Source organism: Nomascus leucogenys, chromosome 4 (assembly GCF_006542625.1).
Source record: "Nomascus leucogenys isolate Asia chromosome 4, Asia_NLE_v1, whole genome shotgun sequence".
NCBI classification, from domain to species: Eukaryota; Metazoa; Chordata; class Mammalia; order Primates; family Hylobatidae; genus Nomascus; species Nomascus leucogenys.
The window spans coordinates 78,395,593-78,422,893 of NC_044384.1; the positions used below are offsets into that span (position 1 = coordinate 78,395,593).

The 27,301-nt window shown below is 39.9% G+C and overlaps 1 protein-coding gene and 1 pseudogene across 1 annotated transcript; one reads left to right on the top strand and one right to left on the bottom strand.

The window, feature by feature from the left end:
• Positions 1-225: 225 nt before the first annotated feature.
• LOC100588990 (glycine N-acyltransferase-like protein 1) lies at positions 226-17,649 on the top strand. The gene is given in 9 exon segments (XM_012509477.1): positions 226-616; positions 709-794; positions 7,582-7,701; positions 8,110-8,217; positions 16,391-16,472; positions 16,475-16,514; positions 16,794-16,972; positions 17,227-17,615; positions 17,617-17,649. Coding segments are annotated over 9 exon segments (1,428 nt in total).
• A 2,042-nt stretch (positions 17,650-19,691) lies between these two features.
• Positions 19,692-27,021, bottom strand: LOC100595219 (annotated as a pseudogene).
• Positions 27,022-27,301: the final 280 nt, after the last annotated feature.

Genomic DNA, 27,301 nt, shown 5'->3' on the forward strand with positions numbered 1-27,301 from the left:
GCCAGGCGCCTCCCGCTCCGCCCAGGTGCTGCGCAGCTCCTCCTTGGCCTCCACTGGTAGACAGCGGACACTGACGACCGGGAAGGAACAGGGCAGTGATTGCTTGGTTTATCCTGGGACACGGGAGCTGGCCGTGGACTGAGTCGTGGTGGTGGCGGGGGGCGGGGCGGGGAGCGCTGGGACCAGGATGGGTCATCCGGACAAATAGGGATGGTGAGCGGGCGGATGGGTGCGCAGACCCCTCCACACGGGCTTCCGACCCACCGCGCTTATCCCTTCCAATTGCTGCAATCAGTCTCCAGAGATGTTAATTGGCTTCCAAAGTGGATGAGCGATGAGTCATTTTCATCCAATGAGAGAAAACAGCCTCCAGAGACTCTTCGTCTGTTGGCCAGCGAGAGAGTCAATTCCCAGGATCCTCCTGCTCGCGGACTCGATCTTCCAGGCGGGCAAAGTTCAGCTGAGAGCCACAAGAGAGCAGTCTTCGCAGCACCTGCTAATCCAGAACGTCGGGCACTGGCACAAGCACTGTGTGGACAGACTCTCTGGTTCTGTGAGTGTTTTTTCTGGTCCTGTGTTGGACCTGGAGTTCTTAGGGGGATGGCTCGCAAAGGCAGTAGGCAGAAGGACCTCAGCCCAAAGTCAAGGAGGTTTTGGATGGAGAGCTAGGCCGCAGCCCATTGTGGTAATTCCCTTCCCCCCACTCAGCTTCAAAGGCCAAGAGTTTTACTCCTGAAAAGATACTTGGAGATTGTCTAGGTGTTCCTGTATCTCAAGAGGGTCGTTTGACACTGGTGGGTTCTTTCCCTGCCAGGTGCCTTTCCCACACTTAGCACTAGACCAGGTTTGATTAAGCAGAGCAGAAACTTTATTCACTGATCAAGGAATGGAGAAGGGAAGCTCCTGCTCAAAGTGTGTGGGGTGTAGTGAGGGGGTGCTAGACAAGGTCTTCCAGGGCTTGTAGGTGGAGACTGAGGGCAAGGATTCCTGGAAAGAGGTGGGGCTTTCCAGGAAGAGCTGAGCGTGACAGTCTCATACTTTCTGTTGCCCCTCATCACTACATGTGCCTAGCAAGGTGCATTTCTCCCCGGGGCAGGGATTTACATATGGTAATTAGCAAGGATTCAGGTTAGGGTAGCCCTGCTGAGCTCCTTTCCTATCTTACCGCATGGTGGTTACTGACATCCAGCCTTTGTTTCTGTAAGAAAGCACAGCTGCAAGCACAGGTTACCTTCATAGGTTCTGGGGCATTAGGAAAGAATTGAGGTCAATCTGTGGTGGCATACACAGTTGTTTAAACAACGTGGTGCACATTTGAGGTGGGGGTTGTGGAGTGAGGCAGATAAAAGTGCCTATTTCATAACCACAGCCTGACATACTGAAAATTAGAGTCTGTGAGGGTGGGATCTGGAATCCTTTTTAAAAGGCTCGGAGGAATCAATTCACAGGAACAATAAAAGTTTGATCTGAGCCAAACTCCTTAATTTAGAAATGAGGAAACGGGGATCCCCAAAAAGGATACAGGGAGAAGGCGGGAGGATAGTTACAATATAATAGTTTTAGGGTGGTTCTTTCCTGGCCTTGGGAAGTTTTCTCAGCCACTGCTCTGATCAGTACACAGTTGAAATCTTTAGGGGAACCCTCTTCATATATCCTGAGTTCTTTCTCTCTGCAGGTCTCCTGCCAGGTCTGTTGCCTGTGATCTCTTGTCACCTTGGTCTCTCAGCTTTGTCTCCTTAAATCTTGAATTCCAACTAGCTTTGCCTTGCTGCCCTTCCCTTAGACACTGGCCTGGAATCCTTCAAGGTAGTCTGCTTACTCTTGAGCTTTCTTCTAGTCTGATGTTATTTTACATGGAAACAATTTTATGCTTTCAAAGCTTGCATTTGTTTGTTAGGTGGGACCAGAACTAGGGCTAATTTTGTCCCACTATGGAAGCAATACCTTCTGAGTACTCTCCCTGATACTTCATGAATTATGAAGTTTTCTAGTCGGATTTTTGGAAACTGAAACTATTCCTAGTCCTGTATGAGCCTCGGAAATTGTTACATCTGCTCCTTTTGGGTAGTTGTTTTCCTGTTCCATTTCAACAGGGTGAAACAGGAGGATTTTATTGAGTGCATTCAGACCCAGCAGATTAACAGCCAAACACTGGTCCCAGAACAAAGACAGCACTTGACTTTTATACACAGTTCTAAGATGGGCTAGCTTGAAACAAGCTTACAGTAGTGTGAAGCATAGTGGCATGAAAGCAAGGATACAGAGGCAGAAGAAAGGCAGTCAATCAAATTGTGACAGATGCCTGACTCAGAATTACATGCAACTCTTGTTATGTGGCCCAGATGGCTGCTATCTAGGCTTACTCTAGTGCCTTGCATGGGCTTATCTTATAACCTTCACTATGGCACCTAGATAGCTGCAGTCCAGGCCTGCTCAGGCATCTCATGACCTTCCTTGTGCTGCTTAGATAAAAAACAGAATACTTGAAGTTACTATTTACAGAAAACAGAAATCTATAAACTCCTAAGTTTACTCGTATCATGGGGGAAAGCCTGTGGGACGTTAAGGATTAATACCATGGATTTCGGCTGAGTTAGGCTTAAAGTAATATCTCCTTGAGGCTCAAAAGTAATCTGCACTTGCAGTTTTTGTAGTAGGTTTCTTCTTAGCAAGGGAACTGGACAATTTGGGAGGTATAGGAATTCATGCTGAACTTCTCGCCCTCCTACAAGACACCTCCTTGACTGACAGAATGGCCTCTTCTCTGAGACTCCAGTGGCACCTACAATAGTTGCACAGTTCTTGGATAGTGGCCCTGTAGGTCAGGTCACTACCAAGTGTTCAGCCCTGGTGTCTACCATGAAGTCCATCAGCTGGCCCCCAACTTCTAATGTGACCATGGGATCCTGGGGGCCCAAAGAGAAGAAGCCCAGTCTGTCCTTGTCCTCATATCCTTCAGCTTCTGCCAGCCCAGTCAGGTTGGTGTCTAGTTCCTCCCAGGGCATGGTAGCCCTTGGCCTGTGGTTTTTTCATACTACGGCATTGACCATTCTCTATGTTATTATTCTCTGGACATTCATCCTTCCAGTGTCTTTTCCTTTTGCATTGCGCACATTTATCTCTCGTATAGCCTTGGCTGGCTCTCGAATCCTTGTTCAGACTGGCCTCTTCCATGCTTGCATTTGTACCCCCTTGCAAAGCAAGCTTTTCTTCCTGTGAGGACTTCTGCTAGAAAATCAGCCTTTTTCCTAAGCCTTTGATCAACCTCCTTCTTTACCTCCTGATCTCAGTTAATGTACACCTTGGTAGCCACTTCAATAAGCTGAGTAGCATTCATGCCTGCAAAGCCTTCTAACTTCAGCAATTTCCACCTGATATCTCCCTGGGCCTGCCCTACAAATGCCATATTCACCATGCACTGATTTTCAGCAGCCTCAGGGTTAAATGGAGTGTATAACTGGAATGCCTCACAGAGTCTTTCATAAAACTGGTTGGGGCTCTCTGCACCTTGTAGCAGCCCTGAGACTTTCCCTATATTGATTGCCTTTTTCCTGTCATCTCTTAGCCCTTGCAGGATTGCTTCTCAGTACCTCTGTAGGTGCTGAAACCGGGTTGCATACTTTGGGTCCCAGTGCGGATCCTCTTCAGGAAATAGGCCCCATGCATATGCCTGGGCATTAACTGCCTACAGGTGCATTGGCTTCTAGCCAATGGAGGGCTGCCTCTGTTGCTCTCTGGTGCTCCTCAGTGTTAAATAGCATCAGGAGGAGCTGTTTGAAGTCTGGTGAAGTTGGATTGTGCATTAGAAAGATAAACTGCATTAAATCTATAAGGACCTGGGCCTTCTCTGTGTTGGAGAAGTTATCATGCTTCCAGTTTAGGAGATGAATGGTTGAAAAAGGCTGGTAAATGAAGGCTTGTTTTCCTCCCTGGACATGGCCATGCTCATTATGATAGGTGGGTCCTCAGAGGCATTTGCATAACTCAGGTGCAGCCAGACCAGAGGTGGCCTGCCTGATATTCTGGGCCTTGTACTTTAACCTCCAAATCATGAGTGAACTCCCACTCACAGTTGCTTCAAAGAGAATAAAATACCTAGGAATCCAACTTACAAGGGTTGTAAAGGACCTCTTCAAGGAGAACTACAAACCACTGCTCAATGAAATAAGAGAGGACACAAACAAATGGAAGAACATTCCATGCTCATGGATAGGAAGAATCAATATCGTGAAAATGACCATGCTGCCCAAGGTAATTTATAGATTCAATGCCATCCCCATCAAGCTACCAATGACCTTCTTCACAGAATTGGAAAAAAGCTACTTTAAAGTTCATATGGAACCAAAAAAGAACCCGCATTGCCAAGTCAATCCTAAGCCAAAAGAACAAAGCTGGAGGCATCACGCTACCTGACTTCAAACTATACTACAAGGCTACAGTAACCAAAACAGCATGGTACTGGTACCAAAACAGAGATATAAACCAATGGAACAGAACAGAGCCCTCAGAAATAATACCACACTGCTACAACCATCAGATCTTTGACAAACCTGACAAAAACAAGAAATGGGGAAAGGATTCCCTATTTAATAAATGGTGCTGGGAAAACTGGCTAGTCATATGTAAAAAGCTGAAACTGGATCCCTTCCTTACACCTTATACAAAAATTAATTCAAGATGGATCAAACACTTAAATGTTAGACCTAAAACCATAGAAACCCTAGAAGAAAACCTAGGCAATACCATTCAGGACAGAGGCATGGGCAAGGACTTCATGTCTAAAACACCAAAAGCAATGGAACAAAAGCCAAAATTGACAAATGGGATCTAATTCAACTAAAGAGCTTCTGCACAACAGAAGAAACTATCATCAGAGTGAACAGGCAACCTACAGAATGGGAGAAAATTTTTGCAGTCTACTCATCTGACAAAGGGCTAATATCCAGAATCTACAGTGAACCCGAACAAATTTACAAGAAAAAAACAAACAACTCCATCAAAAAGTGGGCAAAGGATATGAACAGACACTTCTCAAAAGAAGACATTTATGCAGCCAAAAGACACATGAAAAATGCTCATCATCACTGGCCATCAGAGAAATGCAAATCAAAACCACAATGAGGTACCATCTCACACCAGTTAGAATGGCGATCATTAAAAAGTCAAGAAACAACAGGTGCTGGAGAGGATGTGGAGAAATAGGAACACTTTTACACTGTTGGTGGGACTGTAAACTAGTTCAACCATTGTGGAAGACAGTGTGGCGATTCCTTAAGGATCTAGAACTAGAAATACCATTTGACCCAGCCATCCCATTACTGGGTATATACCCAAAGGATTATAAATCATGCTGCTATAAAGACACAACGTATGTTTATTGCGGCACTCTTCACAATAGCAACGACTTGGAACCAACCCAAATGTCCATCAATGATAGACTGGATTAAGAAAATGTGGCACATATACACCATGGTATACTATGTAGCCATAAAAAAGGATGCGTTCATGTCCTTTGTAGGGACATGGATGAAGCTGGAAACCATCATTCTCAGCAAACTATCGCAGGGACAAAAAACCAAACACCACATGTTCTCACTCAAAGGAGGGAATTGAACAATGAGAACACTTGGACACAGGAAGGGGAACATCACACACCGGGGCCTGTCGTGGGATGGGGGTAACAGAGAGGGATAGCATTAGGAGATATACCTAATGTAAATGACGAGTTAATGGGTGCAGCACACCAAGGTGGCACATGCATACATATGTAACAAACCTGCACGATGTGCACCTGTACCCTAGAACTTAAAGTATAATAATAAAAAAAGAAATGTTGATGGGAAGAATATGGGTAGAGAAAACTTTTATTTGGGTAGATGTTAGAAGCTGAGGCCTGGGTGGCGTTATAAAAGCAATATTATGAGGAGAAGGAGGCCCTGAACTAACGTCATTGCAAGTGAATGGAGTGAGGAATGGATAGGATAGGTATTTTGGAGAAAGATGTGGCAGCTGATAGGTGTGGGAGTTCTTCTCATGTATTAGCCCAGTCTACAAAGTTCTCAGGGCAAATGGAACACAAGTTCTTCTGCAGGGAGTGATATAGCATGGTAGATCTTGAACTGAGACTTCTAAAATCTTTACTAAAACTTTAAAGGAGAATACAATAGTAAAACACAAGGGTATGGGCAATTTTAGTTAACAGGTGATAAACAGAAAAGAAAGATCTTGGAGGTGGGGAAGAAAAAAAGACCAGTTTTTTTCTTTTTGTTTTTTTTTTTTTTGACAACTACAAGAACAGCAGAGTCAAACAGGGGATAGACTCGTGTCAGAGATCCAGTTCTATTTACTAAAACTTCCTTGGATATTCAAATATTCTGAAATTCTGAGCTCTTGCAAAAGGATGCCTTTGTTTAAACATTGCTTCATCCAGCTACAGAACATAGTTTAACTTTGAGGCGTTTGACCCCAGACAGGACAAAACATGTTTCACCTTGCCTATTACTGAACACGTATTTCTTAACTATTTAACCTTCATGATAAAAAATTTCAAACATCTGTATTAACTAATTTGCTAATGATTGTTTCAAATATCTGATCCATGGGTTTCTTCTTACATTAATTTTGTTGTAAGTTCTTTATATTTTTAATTATTTTTATATCATTGGATATAATTGCTAAATATCTATATGACATGTTGATTAATATAAAGTCAATTAAAAAACTAACATGTTAAATATTATTCTTACATCATGCCAGATATAATGCTATGCATTTTGTATGTATTGCATTGTGTAATCTAATTCCTCCGGAAAACATGCATTCTAATTTCTGGCTCCAAAGTTGTGAGAAAACACTTTGAGGTTCTGATTGATTAAGCAACCTAACAAAGAAGTAGGGGACAGAATTAAAATTTGAAACCAGCCTAAGCTTTGAAACTATCAGTAGTGATGATTACCTTCTCCAAGTTATTATTAAATTAATGGCACATTTCTAAGAATTCTGAATGTTATTTCAATGGAAGTTTACAGATATGTGTCAAAATTTTTTCATCTTTTTTAAAAAAATTTTGTAATGAAACTGAGAAAAGATCCAAAATGGCCATAGGTCTAAAATATTTTGCCCTCAGAAACTAAAGAAAATCTTTGCCAGATCCTGCTCTAAGTTTTTCAGTCACAACTATTCTTAGAGGGCTGATATTTTCTATTCCATGTGGAAAAAGATTTCTCAGGCATTTGATGACCAAACGACAGGGAAAAAGTTATGATGTTGGTAGGTGAGTGTTCTGCTACAGGCATTTGAGAACCTCACAGAACTCTTAATATTCACTTTTAATTCATTCCACCAGGGAGGAAGGGCATGGGTTTTGGAGCCATTCATATATGGTTTCAAAGTATGACACTGGCATTTACCTCTGTAAGAACTTGAGAAATTTATCTGTTCTCTCTGACCTTTGGTATATTTAGAATGAGGATGATACTAACAGTTTCTACATCATGATTGTTACTTGAATGAAGAAATATAAAGTGCATTTTAAATTCATTTGGTCCCTTAATGTTGTCCCTTCCCTTGTTATCTTTTCAGAGTTTCTTCTTGAATGGCTCAAGGACTGAAGCATCCCACAAAATAATTCTACTGAATAACTCCCAGAAGCTGCTGGCCCTATACAAACCCTTGGCCTGAATCATACCTGAGTCCCTGAAGGTGAGGGAACAGTGAGAGAGTCAGATGGCTTTGTGCATGTTTCTTTACCTTTCTGTGCCTTTACCTTTGGTCTTTTCATCAAGGAAATAGGAATAATATCAGCACCTACCTCTTAAAGTTTTTGTGGACACTAAATAAATCCATACAATATAAGTGCTAAGAGCATTGCCAAGTGCCCACCTAGTACACAGTAGCTCTTTGGTATCAGAAGGACACCTACCTGTGAGTTCTGCCTACTTGCTGGTGACTTCACATCAATCAGAAGGGTCCTAGGGATGCTGCTCATCTCACCATCACTGACTTGGTCCCAGTACTGTCTCTTGATTTCTGTTTTTCTCTTTCTCTTCACATCCAGATCTCCATCTCTGAGGATCCCAGCCTCTCCTAGTCTTTCCATCCGTCCTTCAGGTGTACGGCTCTGTGTACCACATCAATCACAGGAACCCCTTCAACATGGAGGTGCTAGTGGACTCCTGGCCTGAGTATCAGATGGTTATTATCCAGCCTCAAAAGCAGGTAGGCACACAGATAGGGACTGGTGGAGCCAGGTTGGCCCAAAGGGCCTAAGGAACTGACCAGTTGAGACACCAGGGCTGCTTTTATAGAGTGAAAGGAAATGTGAGTATTTTAAAAGACTCCTTGAGTACTTGGCAGCTTGCAAGAGTGCCACGTGTTCCCATCCTTCCTGTAAAGCATAAGATTCATCTAGGAAAAGGGGTGGAGCGGGTAGAGGAAGAAAATGATAAGGCTGACACTCACAGATTAAGGGCCCTTTGAGGTGGCAGGGGTCACCTGCAGGGGCTGAGAGGAGGCAAATTTACAGGGAAAGTTGGGTGTCTGAGATATCAGAACAGTGACTTAGAAACAAAAACCAAAGCAGAAGTCCACCAGTAAAAATTTCCTCTGAGGGCCAGGCATGGTGTCTTCTACCTGTAATCCCAGCACTTCAGGAGGCCAAGGCAGGAGGATCACTTAAGCCCAGGAGTTTGAGACCAGCCTCTGCAACATAGTGAGACCTCATCTCTGAAAAAAAAAAAAAAATACAACAAAACTAGCAGGGCATGGTGGTGCGTGTTTATCCTCCTAGCTGCTCAGGAGGCTGAGGTTGGAGGATGACTTGAGCCCCAGAAGGGGTCAAGGCTGCAGTGAGCCAAGATCACACCACTGTACTCCAGCCTGGGCAACAGAGTGAGACTCTGCCTTAAACAAACAAACGAACAACAACAACAAGAAAAAACAAGAACCAGGAAGTTACTTTGCAGGAACCAGAGAAGGGAATCATAATTACTGTGTGTCAACTATTTGGAAGCAATTGTCTTATTAGTGACTTTTCATAGAACAATCTTACGAAGTGACCATTAATATCTCCAATTTAGACATAAGGAAATGACACTGAGAAATATGAAGTCATGTAGCTGCTGGATACCAGATGTTAAAGCATTGTCCAATCTGAATTAAATTCAATGGACTGACAGTAACCATAGGCCCTTCTCTGAGTTTCATCATGTGTTAAAATGGGAAAAATAACAGGACCTTCTTCAGAGGATTACATGAGGTTTAAATGAGATATTGTACATCAAAGACTTAGTACATAGCACATGATTTTAAATAGTATTTACCATAATTAGCCATTATGGTAATTGGAATAAATTATTAAGCTGAAATAGTAATACAAACCTGGGTCTATTTTTTTGCCCTAAAGTCTTGCCCTTTTTGTATGTATTTTATGCACATCTGGTTAGTGAACTGAAGCCTCATTGCCAGCCCAACTTCATGTGGGTATAGGTGCTGAGCCTCCAAATAGTAATAAGCCACCCAAAGTCAAGACTAGTGTGCAAACTGGGTCATGATTGGAATGCAGAAAGTGACAAAGTGACCCTAGATTGAGGAACAAAGGGGTAAAGGGTGTGAGAGCCAGGCTGAGCCTAACACCTTCCCTAAGGATGTTCTTTTGATTTCCTGGCTTCCTGACAATTTGGTATCAAAGATAAATGCTTAGTTTATTTAATCCATGGTCCAATTTCTTCAAAGTGTGATATGCTAAATAATTGTAGGAAGCCAAATAGTTCTCTTTACTTCACTAACTTTGTAGTTATTATGTGTATTTTAGCATTGTAACTATAGCATCAAACCATAACTTCATATATGCATTGCTTTGAACAAGGCTAGTTTTTATAAAGCGAGTCAATAAACAAAAATATTAAAATATAAAAGTTCCACAGGACACATATATGACCAAAAAAAAAAAAGGAAAGAATGACATACGCTGCAATTTACTTTGAATTACATTCACCTTGTCAGATTCCATCATATGCCATGTTTCTTTCAGTGTTGAAAGTCAATTTGATTTTGAATAATAACTTTTTAGGGTGGGATACAGAATTTATTTAGAAAAAATTATTTTTTTCTTGTTGGTTTTTAATCACAATGATAATATATGCTGATTATACAAGGGAAAAATTTAACATGATTTTAAGAAGTTAATAACCTCTCACTTCCCCTCCCCTCCTCTCCTCATTTCCTACCCTTTGGGATAATCAATGTCCTTGGGCATATTAACATACACTGATGATCTCTCCTGTCATCACTTTTTTATTTATTTATTTATTTATTTATTTATTTTTTATTTTTATTTTTATTATTATACTTTAGGTTTCAGGGTACATGTGCACAATGTGCAGTTTTGTTACATATGTATCCATGTGCCATGTTGATTTCCTGCACCCATTAACTCGTCATTTAGCATTAGGTATATCTCCTAATGCTGTCCCTCCCCCCTCCCCCCAACCCACAACAGTCCCCAGAGTGTGATGTTCCCCTTCCTGTGTCCATGAGTTCTCATTGTTCAATTCCCACCTGTGAGTGAGAACATGCAGTGTTTGGTTTAGTCTTGGGAGGGTATATGGTTCCAGTAATTCATCGATTTCTTCTAGATTTTCTATTTTATTTGCCTAGAGGTGTTTATAGTATTCTCTGATGGTAGTTTGTAATTGTAGGATTGGTGGCGATATCCCCTTTATCATTTTTATTGCATCTATTTGATTCTTCTCTCTTTTCTTGCTAATGGTCTATCAATTTGTTGATCTTTTCAAAAAACCAGCTCCTAGATTCATTGATTTTTTTGAAAGGTTTTTTTGTGTCTCTATCTCTTTCAGTTCTGCTCTGATCTTGGTTATTTCTTGCCTTCTGCTAGCTTTTGAATTTGTTTGCTCTTGCTTCTCTAGTTCTTTTAGTTGTGATGTTATGGTGTCGACTTTAGATCTTTCCTACTTTCTCTTGTGGACATTTGGTGCTGTAAATTTCCCTTTACACACTGCTTTAAATGTGTCCCAGAGATTCTGGTGCATTGTTTCTTTGTTCTCACTGATTTCAAAGAACATCTTTATTTCTGCCTTCATTTCGTTGTTTACCCAGTAGTCATTCAGGAAAAGGTTTTTCAGTTTCCATGTAGTTGAGCAGTTTTGAGTGAGTTTCTTAATCCTGAGTTCTAATTTGATTGCACTGTGGTCTGAGAGACAGTTTGTTTTGATTTCTGTTCTTTTACATTTGCTGAGGAGTGTTTTATTTCCAATTATGTGGTCAATTTTAGAGTAAGTGCGATGTGCTGAGAAGAATGTATATTCTGTTGATTTGGGGTGGAGAATTTTGTAGATGTCTATTAGGTCCACTTGGTGCAGAGCTGAGTTCAAATCCTGGATATCCTTGTTAACTTTCTGTCTTGTTGATCTGCCTAATATTGACAGTGGGGTGTTAAAGTCTCCCATTATTATTATGTGGGAGTCTAAGTCTCTTTGTAGGACTCTAAGGACTTGCTTTATCAATCTGGGTGTTCCTGTGTTGGGTGCATATATATTTAGGATAGTTAGCTCTTCTTGTTGAATTGATCCCTTTACCATTATGTAATGGCCTTCTTTGTCTCTTTTGATCTTTGCTGGTTTAAAGTCTGTTTTATCAGAGACTAGGATTGCAACCCCTGCTTTTTGTTGTTTTCCATTTGCTTGATAGATCTTCCTCCATCCCTTTATTTTGAGCCTATGTGTGTCTCTGCATGTGAGATGGGTCTCCTGAATACAGCACATTGATGAGTCTTGACTCTTTATCCAATTTGCCAGTCTGTGTCTTTTAATTGGGACATTTAGCCCATTTACATTTAAGGTTTATATTGTTATGTGTGAAATTGATCCAGCCATTATAATGTTAGCTGGTTATTTTGCCTGCTACTTGATGCAGTTTCTTTATAGCATCAATGGTCTTTACAATTGGGCATGTTTTCTTCAGTGGCTGGTACCAGTTTTTCCTTTCCATGTTTACTGCTTCCTTCAGGAGCTCTTATAAGGGAGGCCTGGTGATGAGAAAATCTCTCAGCATTTGCTTGTCTGTAAATGATTTTGTTTCTCCTTCACTTATGAAGCTTGGTTTGGCTGGATATGAAATTCCAGGTTGCAAATTCTTTTCTTTAAGAATGTTGAATATTGACCCCCACTCTCTTCTGGCTTGTAGGTTTTCTGCTGAGAGATCTGCTGTTAGTCTGATGGGCTTCCCTTTGTGGGTAATCTGACCTTTCTCTCTGGCTGCTCTTAACATTTTGTTCTCTTTTCAATCTTGGTGAATCTGACAATCATCTGTCTTGAGGTTGCTCTTCTTGAGGTTGCTCTTCTCGCGGAGTATTTTTGTAGTGTTCTCTGTATTTCCTGAATTTGAATGTTGGCTTGCCTTCTTAGGTTGGGGAAGTTCTCCTGGATAATATCCTGAAGAGTGTTTTCTAACTTGGCTCCATTCTCCCCATCACTTTCAGGTACACCAATCAAGCGTAGATTTGGTCTTTTCACATAGTCTCATATTTATTGGAGGCTTGTTTGTTTCTTTGTACTCTTTTCTCTAACCTTGTCTTCTCACTTTATTTCATTAATTTGATCTTCAATCACTGATATCCTTTCTTCCACTTGATTAAATTGGCTATTGAGACTTGCAAATGCATCATGAAGTTCTCATGCCATGGTTTTCAGCTCCATCAGGTCATTTAAGGTCTTTTCTACACTCTTTATTCTAGTTAGCCATTCGTCTAACCTTTTTTAAAGGTTTTTAGCTTCCTTTCAATGGGTTAGAAGATGCTCCTTTAGCTCAAAGAAGTTTGTTATTACCAACCTTCTGAAGCCTACTTCTGTCAACTCGTCAAAGTCATTCTCTGTCCAGTTTTGTTCCATTGCTGGCAAGGAGCTGCAATCCTTTGGAGGTGAAGAGGTGCTCTAGGTTTTGGAATTTTCAGCTTTTCTGCTCTGGTTTCTCCCCATCTTTATGGTTTTATCTACTTTTGGTCTTTGATGTTGGTGATCTACAGATGGGGTTTTGCTGTGGATGTCCTTTTTGTTGATGTTGATGCTATTCCTTTCTGTTTGTTAGTTTTCCTTCTAACAGTCAGGCCCCTCAGCTGCAGGTCTGTTGGAATTTGCTGGAAGTCCCTCTGTACCCTTTTTGCCTGGATATCACCAGTGGAGCTGGCAGAACAGCAAATAGTGTAGAACAGCAAATATTGCTGCCTGATCCTTCCTCTGAAAGCTTCATCCCAGAGGGGCACCCTCCTGTATGAGGTGTCTGTCAGCCCCTACTGGGAGATGTCTCCCAGTCAGGCTACATGGGAGTCAGGGACCCACTTTATGAGGCAGTCTGTCTGTTCTCAGAGCTCGAACACCATGCTGGAAGAACCACTCCTCTCTTCAAAGCTGTCAGACAGAGACATTTAAGTCTGAAGAAGTTGTCTGCTGACTTTTGTTCAGCTACGCCCTGCCCACAGAGGTGAAGTCTATAGAGGCCATAGGCCTTGTTGAGCTGTGGTGGGATCGGCCCAGTGGAAGCTTCTTGGCCACTTTGTTTACCTACTCAAGCCTCAGCAATGGCGGACGCACCTCCCCCCATCAGACTGCAGCCTTGCAGGTTGATCTCAGACTGCTGCGATGGCAGTGAGAAAGGCTCCATGGGTGTGAAACCTGCTGAGTCAGGCACAGGAGGGAATCTCAAGGACTGCTGGTTGCTAAGGCTGTCAAAAAGAGCAGCATTTGGGCAGAAGTGTACCATTTTTCCAGATAAAGTCTGTCATGGCTTCCCTTGGCTAGGAAAAAGAAATACCCCAACCCCTTCTGCTTCCTGGGTGAGGTGATGCCCCATGCTGCTTTGGCTCTCCCTCGATGGGCTGCACCCACTCTCCAACCAGTCCCTATGAGATAAACCAGGTATCTCCGTTGGAAATGCAGAAATCACTCATCTTCTGCATCTAACTTGCTGAGAGCTGCAGACTGGAGATGTTCCTATTTGGCCATCTTGGAAGTGCTCACGTTCTTTTGATATACTACTGAATATTTTATGCAAAATTTTTATATATGTATTCATAAGAGAATATGGTCAATAAGTCTCTTTTTGTTATTTTTTAACAGATTTGCTGTTTCCAAAGCTTAATATTAAAATTATGTGTTTGTTTTGGCTTGTGTACAGTTTAAATGTAAAATAATCTGATTTTGGCTACTTCTTATTTTTTAATTTTAATTTTTTTCTTTAGATACAAGGGGTACACGTGCAGGTTTGTTACATGTGAATATTGCATGATGCTGAATCTTGGAGTGTGGACAGATTCCATCTTCCTGGTAGTGAGCATAGTACCCAATAGTTTTCTAACCAGCCCCTCTGTCTCCACCCTCTAGTAGTCCACAGTGTCTATTGTTCCCACATTTATGTCCATGTATGGTCAATGCTTAGCTGTCAGTTATGAGTGAGAACATGTGATATTTGGTTTTCTGTTACAGCATTAATTTGCTTAGGATTATTGTGCTGTGGAAAGTAGTCTGGAAATTTCTTAGAGAACTTAAAACAAAGTTACCATTCAACCAAACAATGCCATTACTAAGTAAATAGCCAAAAGAAAATGAATGATTCTACCCAAATGACACATGCATCTGTATATTCATTGCTGCACTGTTCACAATAGGAAAGAAATGGAATCAACCCAGGTGCCCATCAATTGTAGACTGGATTTAAAAAACGTGGTACATATATTCCCATGGAATACTACACAGCAACAGAAAAGAATAAAATAATGTCTTTTGTAGCAACATGGTTGGAGCTGGAGGCCATAATCCTTGTCCAATTTTTAAATGGTAGATTTTAAATTTAATTTCTGATATTTTATATTAGTTTGTTGAGGTTTTCTATGTTTTTGAAAGTCAATTTTGATTGTTTATTTTTGAGGGATAACATCCATTTCTTTTATCAATAAATATGTTGCCTTTGAGTAGTGTATAATCTTCTGTTATAATTCTCTTGTTCTTTTCTCTGTTTCCATTCTCATCTCTCATACTCTATGCTTATTTTTTTATTTTTGCTTTTTCTCTGTCTCTCGTATTTCCTTAAAATGCCTTACCAGAAGTTTATCTCTCTCTCTTTTCTCTTTCTGTTTTTGCCATTTAAAAATGAACTTTGGTTTTTATATATCCTTTACACTATGTCTTGTTTTCCATTTCATTATATATAGCTTTCATTTTTATAGATAGTTCCATTTGTTTTCTTCTAGTTTATTTTGATATTCTTTTTATAATTCCTTGAATATTTACTTGGCTATTTTTAAAAATCTGGTCTTTTAAAACATCTACTATTTTAAATTCATGGAAGTTTTGGTTTCGGCCATATTCAGGAACTTCCATTCATAAAAACACTCGCAAATTCTTGAAGTTTTCTTTAAAATTAGTTACACTATTTTCTCTTTTTTCTAAAATAATATTAATATTCACTGCTAAAACTGTCACACTTATTGTTTATATTTCCCCTGAGAAACAGAAATTCATCTTCCCATGAAGTTTGTGGCTTGCCAGAATGTGATCACCAGTCTCTTTTTTTCAAACCCATTAGTCTAACACCACATAAATTACCCAGAGTGCTGCCAAAATTTCAGTTATTTCATTCTATTTTGTGGGCTTCTGGCTTTAAAGACAGTGTCACTCTTTGAATAGGCTGACATCATGTAGGCTTGGGAAAAGGCAATCTCATTAATGTTTATATTCACTAAAGTATCTTGCCCAAGCCTTGGACACTGTAGATTCTAGGACACTATAGATTCTAGGTGTGTGGTGAAACAGTGGGAACTAAAATTTAGAGAAATCACAGTTAAATTTATTTTGAGCCAAGTTTAAGGACCTAATCCTAGAGACAGACTCAGTACATCCCAGAATGTGTCACACAGGAGGTTACGTGGGGGCACAGTATATATAACAGGGGGATACCTGTGGCCCAAGAGGTGAGAGAAGCAAGGAGAGAAGCAACTGTTGCAATCTTTTGATTCTGCTGGGTTCTCGGTGATGCTATATATAAAATAAAGTAAGTGTGCAGTTGAGTGAGTAGGGAGAAAGGTGAGGCATCTTAAGGCCTGGTGGAAGATGACTGATTTCATCCTGTCTTTTTTCTGGATCTGATAAGGAGTTTTATAACCAGTACCTGTCAGTGAAATATTTAACGAACTCCAGTTACACAGGCAAGAGGTCAGCAGTAGCTTATAAGCCTAGGTTTTATTATCCGTGTGCCCATCTGTGGCCATCATGGGCCACTGATAAAATTTTCTTTTGAACTTTCATTTTTCTGATAATTGCAATCAGTGAGAGGTGAAGAAAAATTTCAGTTGAATGATCTGACCTTTCACCATCCTAAACAGGAGATGACTGACAATATGGATTCATACACAAACGCATATTGCATGTTCTCCAAAGAGACTAAAACATCACAAGAAGTTTTGAAATATGTGAGATCATAAACTGGAAACACATACTCCAAATCCAAGATAACAAGTCTGAAGAAATGGGCAAGCAGCTGTGCTTCTCAAATTGAGTCATCAACTAATATTTTTAGCATCACCTGAGAGCTCAACAGAAATGTAAATTTACAAAAACTCTGGGGGCTGGGAGAAGTAGAGCAATCTGTGGTGTGACAAAGACTCCCCCACACTGCGGTGTAAACTCAAGTTTGATAACGACTAAGCATTGATGTATTAATCAGGTGGGAGCAGTGTAAGTAGAGGACTCCAAGTCTGACAATATTGCTTTCTTGGCTTTCTTCCCAGGTCTTCAAGAAAGTTTAGGTGAGGGGATAAGAGTGGCTGCATTTTCAAAGTCACTGAAGGTAGAGCATTCGAGAGCAGTCCTCTTTATTATGGAGAATATCCTGAAGTTCCATGACTCCAATAAAAGCAAGCTTGGAAGCTGAGCTGAGTCAGGCCACCCAGACGATGAATTTGAGAGACAAAAACATGTACTGATCACTTATAATTGCTATTCCTTGTACATTTTTGTTATTCACATAAGTGAGTTTTGGAATGAAAAGAGGATGAATTCATTCTTTGGGATGAATAAAAGTTGCCAATCATCAAAATATGCAACTTTGCAATGGTGGGTCGTTAGACAAGAAGAGTCCCTGGGATCTCTAGAATGTGACGGCACCCAGAAATTACAGGGGTGAGGATGAATGTTGTTGTCTTTCTTTTTGTTTTCTACTGTGAAACTCCCAACTTTAAGAATGCCCCGCTGGTTGTCTCTTATTCAGGGCTGGTAAATGATAACTGGAGGTGAGGGAAGAATGAGAGGAGCCGGCGTTACATCAAGCGCTGTATAGGAGCACTGCCAGCAGCCTGTATGCTAGGTCCAGATGGGGCTCCGGTATCATGATTAACCTTGGACACTTCTTGTGATGTAGGAATAGCCTACAGCGTGGAAACATACCAAACGACAGGCAACATGGCACGGGTGATCGTGGGATTCATGAAATATCTGCATCAGAATAATAGTCCATTTTACTTCTCTTTTCTAGAAGTAAATGAAGACTCCCACAGATTTGTGGGGCAGTTCTGTTCCTTTGAGGCCACCTGTGATTACCACCAATGGACCCAGGTGGTACCCAGAGAATCTAGTTCCATTTTAGACAATGAAGCTACTCAGCAGTCTTGTGCAAGCCATCTCTTAATATATCCGTAGTAGAAACCATAGAATAGTTTTCTTCACTTACAAATGCTTCTTTGGCATTTATGATATGCCAGGAGCTTTTCTAACATAGAGACTTGATGTTAAAAGACACAGCCATGCTGTTGTGGAACTTACAATCAAGGCTGGAGGCAGCAAAGGGTATAGTCTTTAAATATGTATAAGTGTTGTAGGGAAGGATGGGGTTAGCAGTAAACATGTAACTAGAAAGCCAGGCTCAGTTCTTACCTCTTAGAATCAGAACTCTTTATGAAATGTGGTTGACAGAATCTGCTCTCTGGAAGATAAATGAAGGACTTTGATAAAATTGTCAATAGAATATACCTAATCTATATGGATACTTTATTGGAAATAAATACCCTGACTATATATGGATTTATGAGGCAATGGCTACACTAAAGAATGGAATCAGCCTCTTTATTTAGTGACTAGCAAGGTATCAAAGTAAAGCCTCACACAAATGGCTTTCCTAGGCTACCTTTCATCATTGTTACACAGAAAAGGAAATCTAGAGAATCAAGTGGATTGGCCTTGGGGCCTCTGCTATGGAAATGTCATTTGTTGTGCCTCTTTTCTGCTACTCTTTCTCACTTCCTCATCATTATTGAAGCATGGCACAGGGCAAGGTGTTGCATGTGAATCTGGTTATAAGTTCAGCCTTTGCTATTTGCACCACTGCTATCTTAAAGGGTCACGGGCATTCCAGGGGAAGTGACCACTAAGGTGAGGACTGGAGAGTGAGTAGGAGTGAGCCAGACAAAAAAAAAGCGGAAAATCTAGATGGGGGAAAGGACACGTGCCATGCACTATCATTAGAAGTTTCTAATTGAGCACTTATATTACAATTCTGAATCCCTGATCTTAAAAACAATTACACTTCATGATCAAAAGGTGGCCTCCTTTGGCTCCGGTTCTGCCACCCTGCCATTGATACTTGCCATTGGAACTCTGCCAACATGGTGAAACCCCGTCTCTACTAAAAATACAAAAATTAGCTGGGAATGGTGGTACATGCCTGTAATCCCAGCTACTCGGGAGGCTGAGGCAGGAGAATTGCTTGAACTGGGACCTGGGAAGCAGAGGTTGCAGTGAGCCAAGATCACATCACTGTACTCCACCCTGGGCTACAGTGTGAGACTCTGCCTCAAAATAAAAAAAAAAAGAAAAAAGAAAAAAACAATTGGAAGGCAGAAGCAAATTTGAGTGCAGAAGAGAAGAATGTGATGCGATGACAATGAAAGCAGAGAGATAGAAGATGATGTGATTCAGAGACACAAGCTAAGGAGTGAGGACAGCCTCTATGATCTGGAAAAGGCAAGGGAGTTGATTTACCCATATTGCCTCCAGAAAGAGCTGGCCCTGCCAACATGTTGGTTTTAGCCCCATAAATCCTATTCTGAACTTCTGACTGCCGTAAATATAACACATTGTGTTGCTTTAAGGCATAATATTTATCATAATTTGTTATAAGGACAATAGAAACCTAATACATCATAGACATAAAAATCATCTTGAAAATCTAAAGTTAAGCTTTAAATTTTCACCTCAACCTAGCAACCGCTTGTGATAAAAAGCAAGTAAGAAAACCAAATTTTCACTCATAGCCACAAAATTTAATTTAGCGGAGCATCTCAAAGCTCCTCAGAGGGTACTCAGAATAAAAAGCAAATTTTTTCATCAAAGAAGTCGTCTTCATTTAAGAAAGTGTTGAGATAAAGGGTTATTTGGCACTAACGATTGGCATTGGGTGATTTTAATTCTGAGATGTCTGTCATCATAAAGGAAATTATGAGACCATAGGATTGAGCTTCTAATTTTCTGTAAGAATACAGAGGAGGAGGAGGGTAAAAATGTTAAGGGTGAGCTTAAATAATACCCAGATCCTGGATAATCAGATGTCTTTTGTGCTAATGTAGATCACCATATTTGTGTTTGAATTAATGATTTTCTACTGATAAGATTTGAAATGGACAATGAAACTAATCAACAATATTTCTTGGGGGTGCATTTCCACTGATGCCAACCACAAGGACAAACCTTAAACCCAACATTTTTCAGTGCCTGTAGGCTTTTCTCATTATTATCTGCCACATGAGCATAAAATGGAATTTCTTTCTGAGAAAGATACTTTTCAAGATGATAACCAATTTGCGACATGTTGCCTTGGTGTCTGTATTTGGGGACAGTATAACCCATTCTCAACTCACAGGACTGTCTCATCACAAGCCAAGAGACAAGCTGCCCCTCTGGACCCAGCACACCAAATCCTAGAAAATCCTGGAGGCAGCGTTCAATATATTTCAAGCTCCTCTCATTTTTCCCAAAGGCCCAGTGTTCATTTACAAGACCTGCATGTGAAGCACCTAAGCACATGTTTGAAAAGTTTCCTTCCCTGTGAAGAAAAAAAATTTACCTTTATTCAGCCAATATTATCAAACACTGGAATTGCAAAAATATATATATATATGTATATATATATATGTATATATCACCATTCCTTTCCTTAAGGATCCTACAGCCTAGAGGAGGCAATAGCTGCATAACAACTACCTTTTCTATTCCTGCTTCAAAATGTTTCCAAATAATTGTTGGGGGAATACTGTGTTTTATGGTATATTTAATAGCAGACAGATAGCATGATGTATTATAGGACATCTCATAATGTCCCATTAAGTGCCCTAAGGAAGAAAATGAACACCTGTCTTTAAAAGAGTGAGGATATAGACCAGAGAAGCCCTCCACATGGCTGAATTTACTTGAAAGATGCATGTATTAAACCATGTGCATTTTGAGTTCTACTCCACAAAATATCTAAATATACAAGATAGTAATTCATTGAACAGATATTCCAATCAAACATATTTTACAGGAAGATGAGAACAATGCTGATCTTACATCTTCATGTGTCCCAAAGCCCATCGTCACATACCCAGAAATGCAGTTTAAGAAGCTGCAATATAGGAAAAAGAATACTACATTTTTGGTGCTAACCATTGGGATTCAAATCCTGATTATTTTCTTTTGGAAAAGTTATGTGAGACTCAGTTTTCTTGTTTGTAAAATTATAGTAATATCCTCTGTAAATATGGAAATAGTGAAAGAGAGAAGATCTCCAGGAATTTTTGCCCCTCTCCAAGGAGGAAAAGCTTTGAGAAGTTTGTCAGTTTCAGAGTCACTTCATGTTTGCCAGTGGGTGGGCAAAAGAACGCTAAGTTTTCTATGGGTGATGCTTTGTTTTTGCTCACTTCCGTGTCTAACCTAATCCTGGGCTTGCTTCCTGAAAGATCTCAAGTACACTTTCCTGCACCCCCCTCCTGTGGATAGCCAAACCTAGAATGGCAAGATATAAAGATATCCATGTGTAGGCTTAGAGGAATCACCCTAGGGCAGGTACTTCATGCCAGACTTCCAGAGTTATACTACTAAATATAATTTAATCCCCATTTATCATTTTTCCCTGTGTATATGTTCCCCTTAAGAATCTCATGGGAACAATGGTGGGGCAAAGCAGAATTTGAAGAATGTTAACTTTTCTGGCTAAATCAAACATATCTGTGAATGTGTGTTTAAATTCTATTTATTTTTTCAATTAGTAATAAAATTATAAAGCATAAATGGATTACTAGAGGAAAGCAAATCTCTCTTCTTTCTCTGATCTCCTATTACCCAATTACTTTCTCTAGAAGCAACCACTAATACCAATATATTTTGTACAAGTTTCCCATAAATCTATGCAATTTTAGATATGTACATACATTTGTTTATTTTCACAAATGGTAGCATGCTATATACATTGTTCCATCCACCTTATGTTTTTTTACGTAACAAACTATTTTGGAAATATTTTCTAATCTGTCATGTAGAGCTGCTTCATTCTTTTTAATGGCTTCATAGTATTCTAATGTTTTAATGTACCATAATAATTGTTTCCATTTCCCCATTACTGGATGTTTAGGTTGTTTCATAAGTTATGACATCACACATTAAATTTATGAAAATCTTACCATCCAGTTTAGAAATATCATTCATTTATTATGCATATTCTTTGACTCAACAGTTTTAATTCTGGTAATTCATCTTTCAGAAATATTTATACAACTGTTCAATAATCTATTTATGATGATATTCATTTCAGAAGATGCCATAAATTATGTGTACTTGTTGCAAAAATAAATACATAACTCATATACAGTACTAAAAGCATACATATAGTGTCAAAATTATTTACACCTAGCAGGGGAACCCAAGTGGACAGATTTTATTTTTCACTTCGTATCTTATGTACTTTCTATAAGCATGTAGCATTTTGTAAGACGTAAATAGTTTCAGTAAACATTTTTCCATGTCACAATGATGTCCATTACCCTCTCAGAAGGACCCTTGTGAGCCCTAAGTGAAATAATATGCATAAATACCTGGTCTAATGAAGGCTCTGTCCATGCTCAGTACACAGTTGCTAACATAACTCCCTTTCTTTACCCATGCAATTGTGTACCCCATCATAATTTAGTCTCAAGTCCTACATTTCCAAGTACAGCCTTTGTGGCAACTCAATAATTCTGTCAAGGAATTTGGGAAGCAAAAGGTAAAATCTCACTTGTTATCGTCACCCACTTTAAATAACTCCATCTTGTCATTACTTGAAGTCTCGTGTTTCTTTGGTAATTCTGGTATAAAGAGCATGGTTTTAGGTCTAACATTTAAGTCTTTAATCCATCTTGAATTAATTTTTGTATAAGGTGTAAGGAAGGGATCCAGTTTCAGCTTTCTACATATGGCTAGCCAGTTTTCCCAGCACCATTTATTAAATAGGGAATCCTTTCCCCATTTCTTGTTTTTGTCAGGTTTGTCAAAGATCAGATAGTTGTAGATATGCGGCATCATTTCTGAGGGCTCTGTTCTGTTCCATTGATCTATATCTCTGTTGTGGTACCAGTACCATGCTGTTTTGGTTACTGTAGCCTTGTAGTATAGTTTGAAGTCAGGTAGCCTGATGCCTCCAGCTTTGTTCTTTTGGCTTAGGATTGACTTGGCGATGAGGGCTCTTTTTTGGTTCCATATGAACTTTAAAGTAGTTTTTTCCAATTCCGTGAAGAAAGTCATTGGTAGCTTGATGGGGATGGCATTGAATCTATAAATTACTTTGGGCAGTATGGCCATTTTCACGATATTGATTCTTCCAACCCATGAGCATGGAATGTTCTTCCATTTGTTTGTATCCTGTTTTATTTCATTGAGCAGTGGTTTGTAGTTCTCCTTGAAGAGGTCCTTCACATCCCTTGTGAGTTGGATTCCTAGGTATTTTATTCTCTTTGAAGCAATTGTGAATGGGAGTTCACTCATGATTTGTCTCTCTGTTTTTCTTTGATTGGTGTACAAGAATGCTTGTGATTTTTGTACATTGATTTTGTATCCTGAGACTTTGCTGAAGTTGATAATCAGCTTAAGGAGATTTTGGGCTGAGACAATGGGATTTTCTAGATATACAATCATGTCATCTGCAAACAGGGACAGTTTGACTTCCTCTTTTCCTAATTGAATACCCTTTATTTCCTTCTCCTGCCTGATTGCTCTGGCCAGAACTTCCAGCAATATGTTGAACAGGAGTGGTGAGAGAGGGCATCCCTCTCTTGTGCCAGTTTTCAGAGGGAATGCTTCCAGTTTTTGCCCATTCAGTATGATATTGTTAGACCTAAAACCATTAAAATCCTATGAGAAAACCTAGGCAATACCATTCAGGACATAGGTGTGGGCAAGGACTTCATGTCTAAAACACCAAAAGCAATGGCAACAAAAGCCAAAATTGACAAATGGGATCTAATTAAACTAAAGAGCTTCTGCACAGCAAAAGAAACTACCATCAGAGTGAACAGGCAACCTACAGAATGGGAGAAAATTTTTGCAACCTACTCATCTGACAAAGGGCTAATATCCAGAATCTACAATGGACTCAAACAAATTTACAAGAAAAAAACAAACAACCCCATCAAAAAGTGGGCAAAGGATATGAACAGACACTTCTCAAAAGAAGACATTTATGCAGCCAAAAAACACATGAAGAAATGCTCATCATCACTGGCCATCAGAGAAATGCAAATCAAAACCACAGTGAGATACCATCTCACACCAGTTAGATTGGCCATCATTAAAAAAGCACGAAACAACGGGTTCTGGAGAGGATGTGGAGAAAGAGGAACACTTTTACACTGTTGATGGGACTGTAAACTAGTTCAACCACTGTGGAAGTCAGTGTGGCAATTCCTCAGGGATCTAGAACTAGAAATACCATTTGACCCAGCCATCCCATTACTGGGTATATACCCAAAGGACTATAAATCATGCTGCTATAAAGACACATGCACATGTATGTTTATTGCGGCACTATTCACAATAGCCAAGAGTTGGAACCAACCCAAATGTCCAACAACAATAGACTGGATTAAGAAAATGTGGCACATATACACCATGGAATACTATGCAGCCATAAAAAATGATGAGTTCGTGTCCTTTGTAGGGACATGGATGAAACTAGAAAACATCATTCTCAGTAAACTATCGCAAGGAAAAAAAACCAAACACCGCATGTTCTCATTCATAGGTGGGAATTGAACAATGAGAACTCATGGACACAGGAAGGGGAACATCACATTCCGGGGACTGTTGTGGGGTGGGGGGAGGGGGGAGGGACAGCATTAGGAGATATACCTAATGCTAAATGACGAGTTGGTGGGTGCAGGAAATCAACATGGCACATGGATACATATGTAACAAACCTGCACATTGTGCACATGTACCCTAAAACCTAAAGTATAATAAAAAAAAAAAAAAGCATGGTTTTCATGTAATCTACCTGCACTGATTTTGAAGTTGCAACCTTTCTTATTGCTTCATCCAAGCCCTCCTGGCAACCTGGAGAGAGGAGAAAGACAAGTACTGCTTTATACCTTCCATATCAGCTAGGAATAAACCATGGATCTTTTTCTTTTAACTCAGACTAGTTAGATTGGATTGGAACGTTTGCTCCCAGTTGATAAACTCGGAGCATGACCTCCTCTAAGTTGTCAGGAGCTTTGGTGAAGATGTGGTGAAGATGTGTAATGACCCCAGTCATTTTTTATCTCCTGATACAACAAATATCATACATAGCCCTGCAATTACAAAATGCTCTTGCATAGGCCTAGAGTACTAGAGATTCACTTGTTTGAAACATTCTGTTTTTCTAAGATAGGTGTAGAAAATGGCCTTGCAGTCGCTCCAAGAATAACTCACTATTTATACACTGAAGATAGTTTCTTTCTTCTAGGGCACTAAAATGAGCTGCCCTTGAGAGGGTGAGTAAATAGCTCCATTGTCTAGAATGGGAAGTGTAACCAAAATGGTGTATGTTAAGGATTTAAAAGAGAAGGTGCCTAAGTTATGGAAAAATGATAAGGAACAGGTTGGAAAGGCTCTGAGTTTTTGGCAAGGTGACACCTGAGCTAATCCTAACCCAGGACTCTGGGGCTGGCTCAGTGATTGGCTCTTGGAGTGCATGTGAATAGATAAACTTTTGGAAAGAACTATCATTCCAGAACCAGAGTAGTACCTAGAATAGACAGCTCAGTCTGCCTCTACATGCCTGCCTACCCTCTGCTGATGATACTTCCACTTGAGAGTCCTTGCAGGTGAAAACACTTCTTAATCACTTTCAGCCATAGAAGTCTAGGTTGGGATGTATTCCTATGATCAGAATCTTGATGGAATAGATTGACTGGATGGAATCCTAATTTTATTTACACATCCAGGGTTATTGATCACTGGATCTAAGTTCAAGCCTTATCTCACTGCCCTACCCTGTCTCCCAAACAGCCCTTCCAAAACCTGCATACATCAACAGTGTCAACATTCTTCTCACCACCCCTCAGTTTCAGTTCCCTCATTGCCACACATAGAATGTCTGCAGAGTGACTGCCCCGGTATTCAATAACTATTGCTCCTACCTGGTTCTGAGGCCAAGTAATGATGATCTGGTAATCTGTCCAGGCATCTACCATCACCTCCATTTTGAATGGGTTTTTATTTTTTATATTGAAAATGGTGCCATATGCCTATAATGCAACAGAACAAAACAGGAGGGGATGAAGTTTTTCTCCAATATAAAGTCCTATATGAGGCATGGGAAATAAGGACAAGAAGTCTAGGAGGAATTAGGATGGGTCCAGTGCTTCCAAGGTGGCTCATTGGGCTACTCATTGAGAGTTATGCTGTAAGAGGGACCAATAAGCATCCACAAAAACCCATGTTAACACCTGAATTGTTAGGAACTGGCTTCCCTGATATTCATTCATTTGTTAAAAATTCATGCCATTTTCTCATTTTTTTCTTTATTTCATAACATACTACTTATTTGGCATCTATTGTGTATCAGGTCTCTCTTAAGCATGAACAACTCAAAGGTGAATATGATATGGCCACAACCCTGAAGTTAAGTTTAGAAGGATGGAGAGTACATAGTTCAACCATAGTAGGACACGTGGTCTGAGAGATATATGTATATGGTGGTATAGAATCCCAAGGAGGAAAAGCACTACCTTTCTAGGAAATGATAAGGAAACTTACATAAGAAGTAATATCTGAACTGGGTCTTGATAAACATGTAATGTCTTTTTTTTTGCAAAATAGAGAATGAGAGCAAGTTATTACAAGTAGGAGAAAAAGCATGAGTGAAATGATTAAGAGTATGGTAGATGATATCATGTCTACTGAAGTGTGAGGGGCTCAATATTTGTAGCATGTGGTATATAGGACGGGAGAATGTTGAGAGGCAAAATAGAAAAGGCTGGAGTATTTCATGATAAACTCTGTAACCCAATTAAGCCCTGGAGATGGACTCTGCAAATTGCTATGGCAAATTTTAAAACCAGGGAGTGATATGATCCTATATGTGTCATATAGATGACTCTCATCACAAAGTTGTAACTAGGCTGTTAAGATTGGATATAAGGAAATATTGCAATTACCTGAAAGAGATGACAAAGTACACCAAAGATAGCAGAAGGATAAAATCAAAAGATGTTTAAGAGGTCACAAAGAGGAAGCAAAGTAGGTGATTGACTGGATATGGATACTAAGGTTATCTTTGCACAGATTCTGACTTTAGACTTGCATTCCTATCTCCCCAGTAAGGTACTGAACCCTGAATCTGTCCTCTTCTCAACTCAACCCTCTCTCCTTCGATCTCCTCCTACTCCCTTACCTTTGTGTATTCAGCGATGCTCTTTTCCAAGTATTTATACAGAATCTGCAGCTTCTGAGAGTCATGAAGCACAAACATCTTATGTAATGCTTCAGCTTCCTTCCCTCAAGAAGATGATCTAAGGAAATAAACACAAAAACAAAAATACCTAGAGAGATATGATGGGTGTCCAGAAAAAAGAGGAAGGAGAAGTCACCAGGGACATCATACACTGTTAGCAGTGACGGCTTTAGAAATTATCTAGTCCAAATTTTTCAGTTTACAAATGAGAAACTAAAGCCCAGAGATGCAACTAGACCTCAGAGCTCCTTAGTAATCTCCATACAATTCCACTTAAAAAGTACATTAACATATCTGG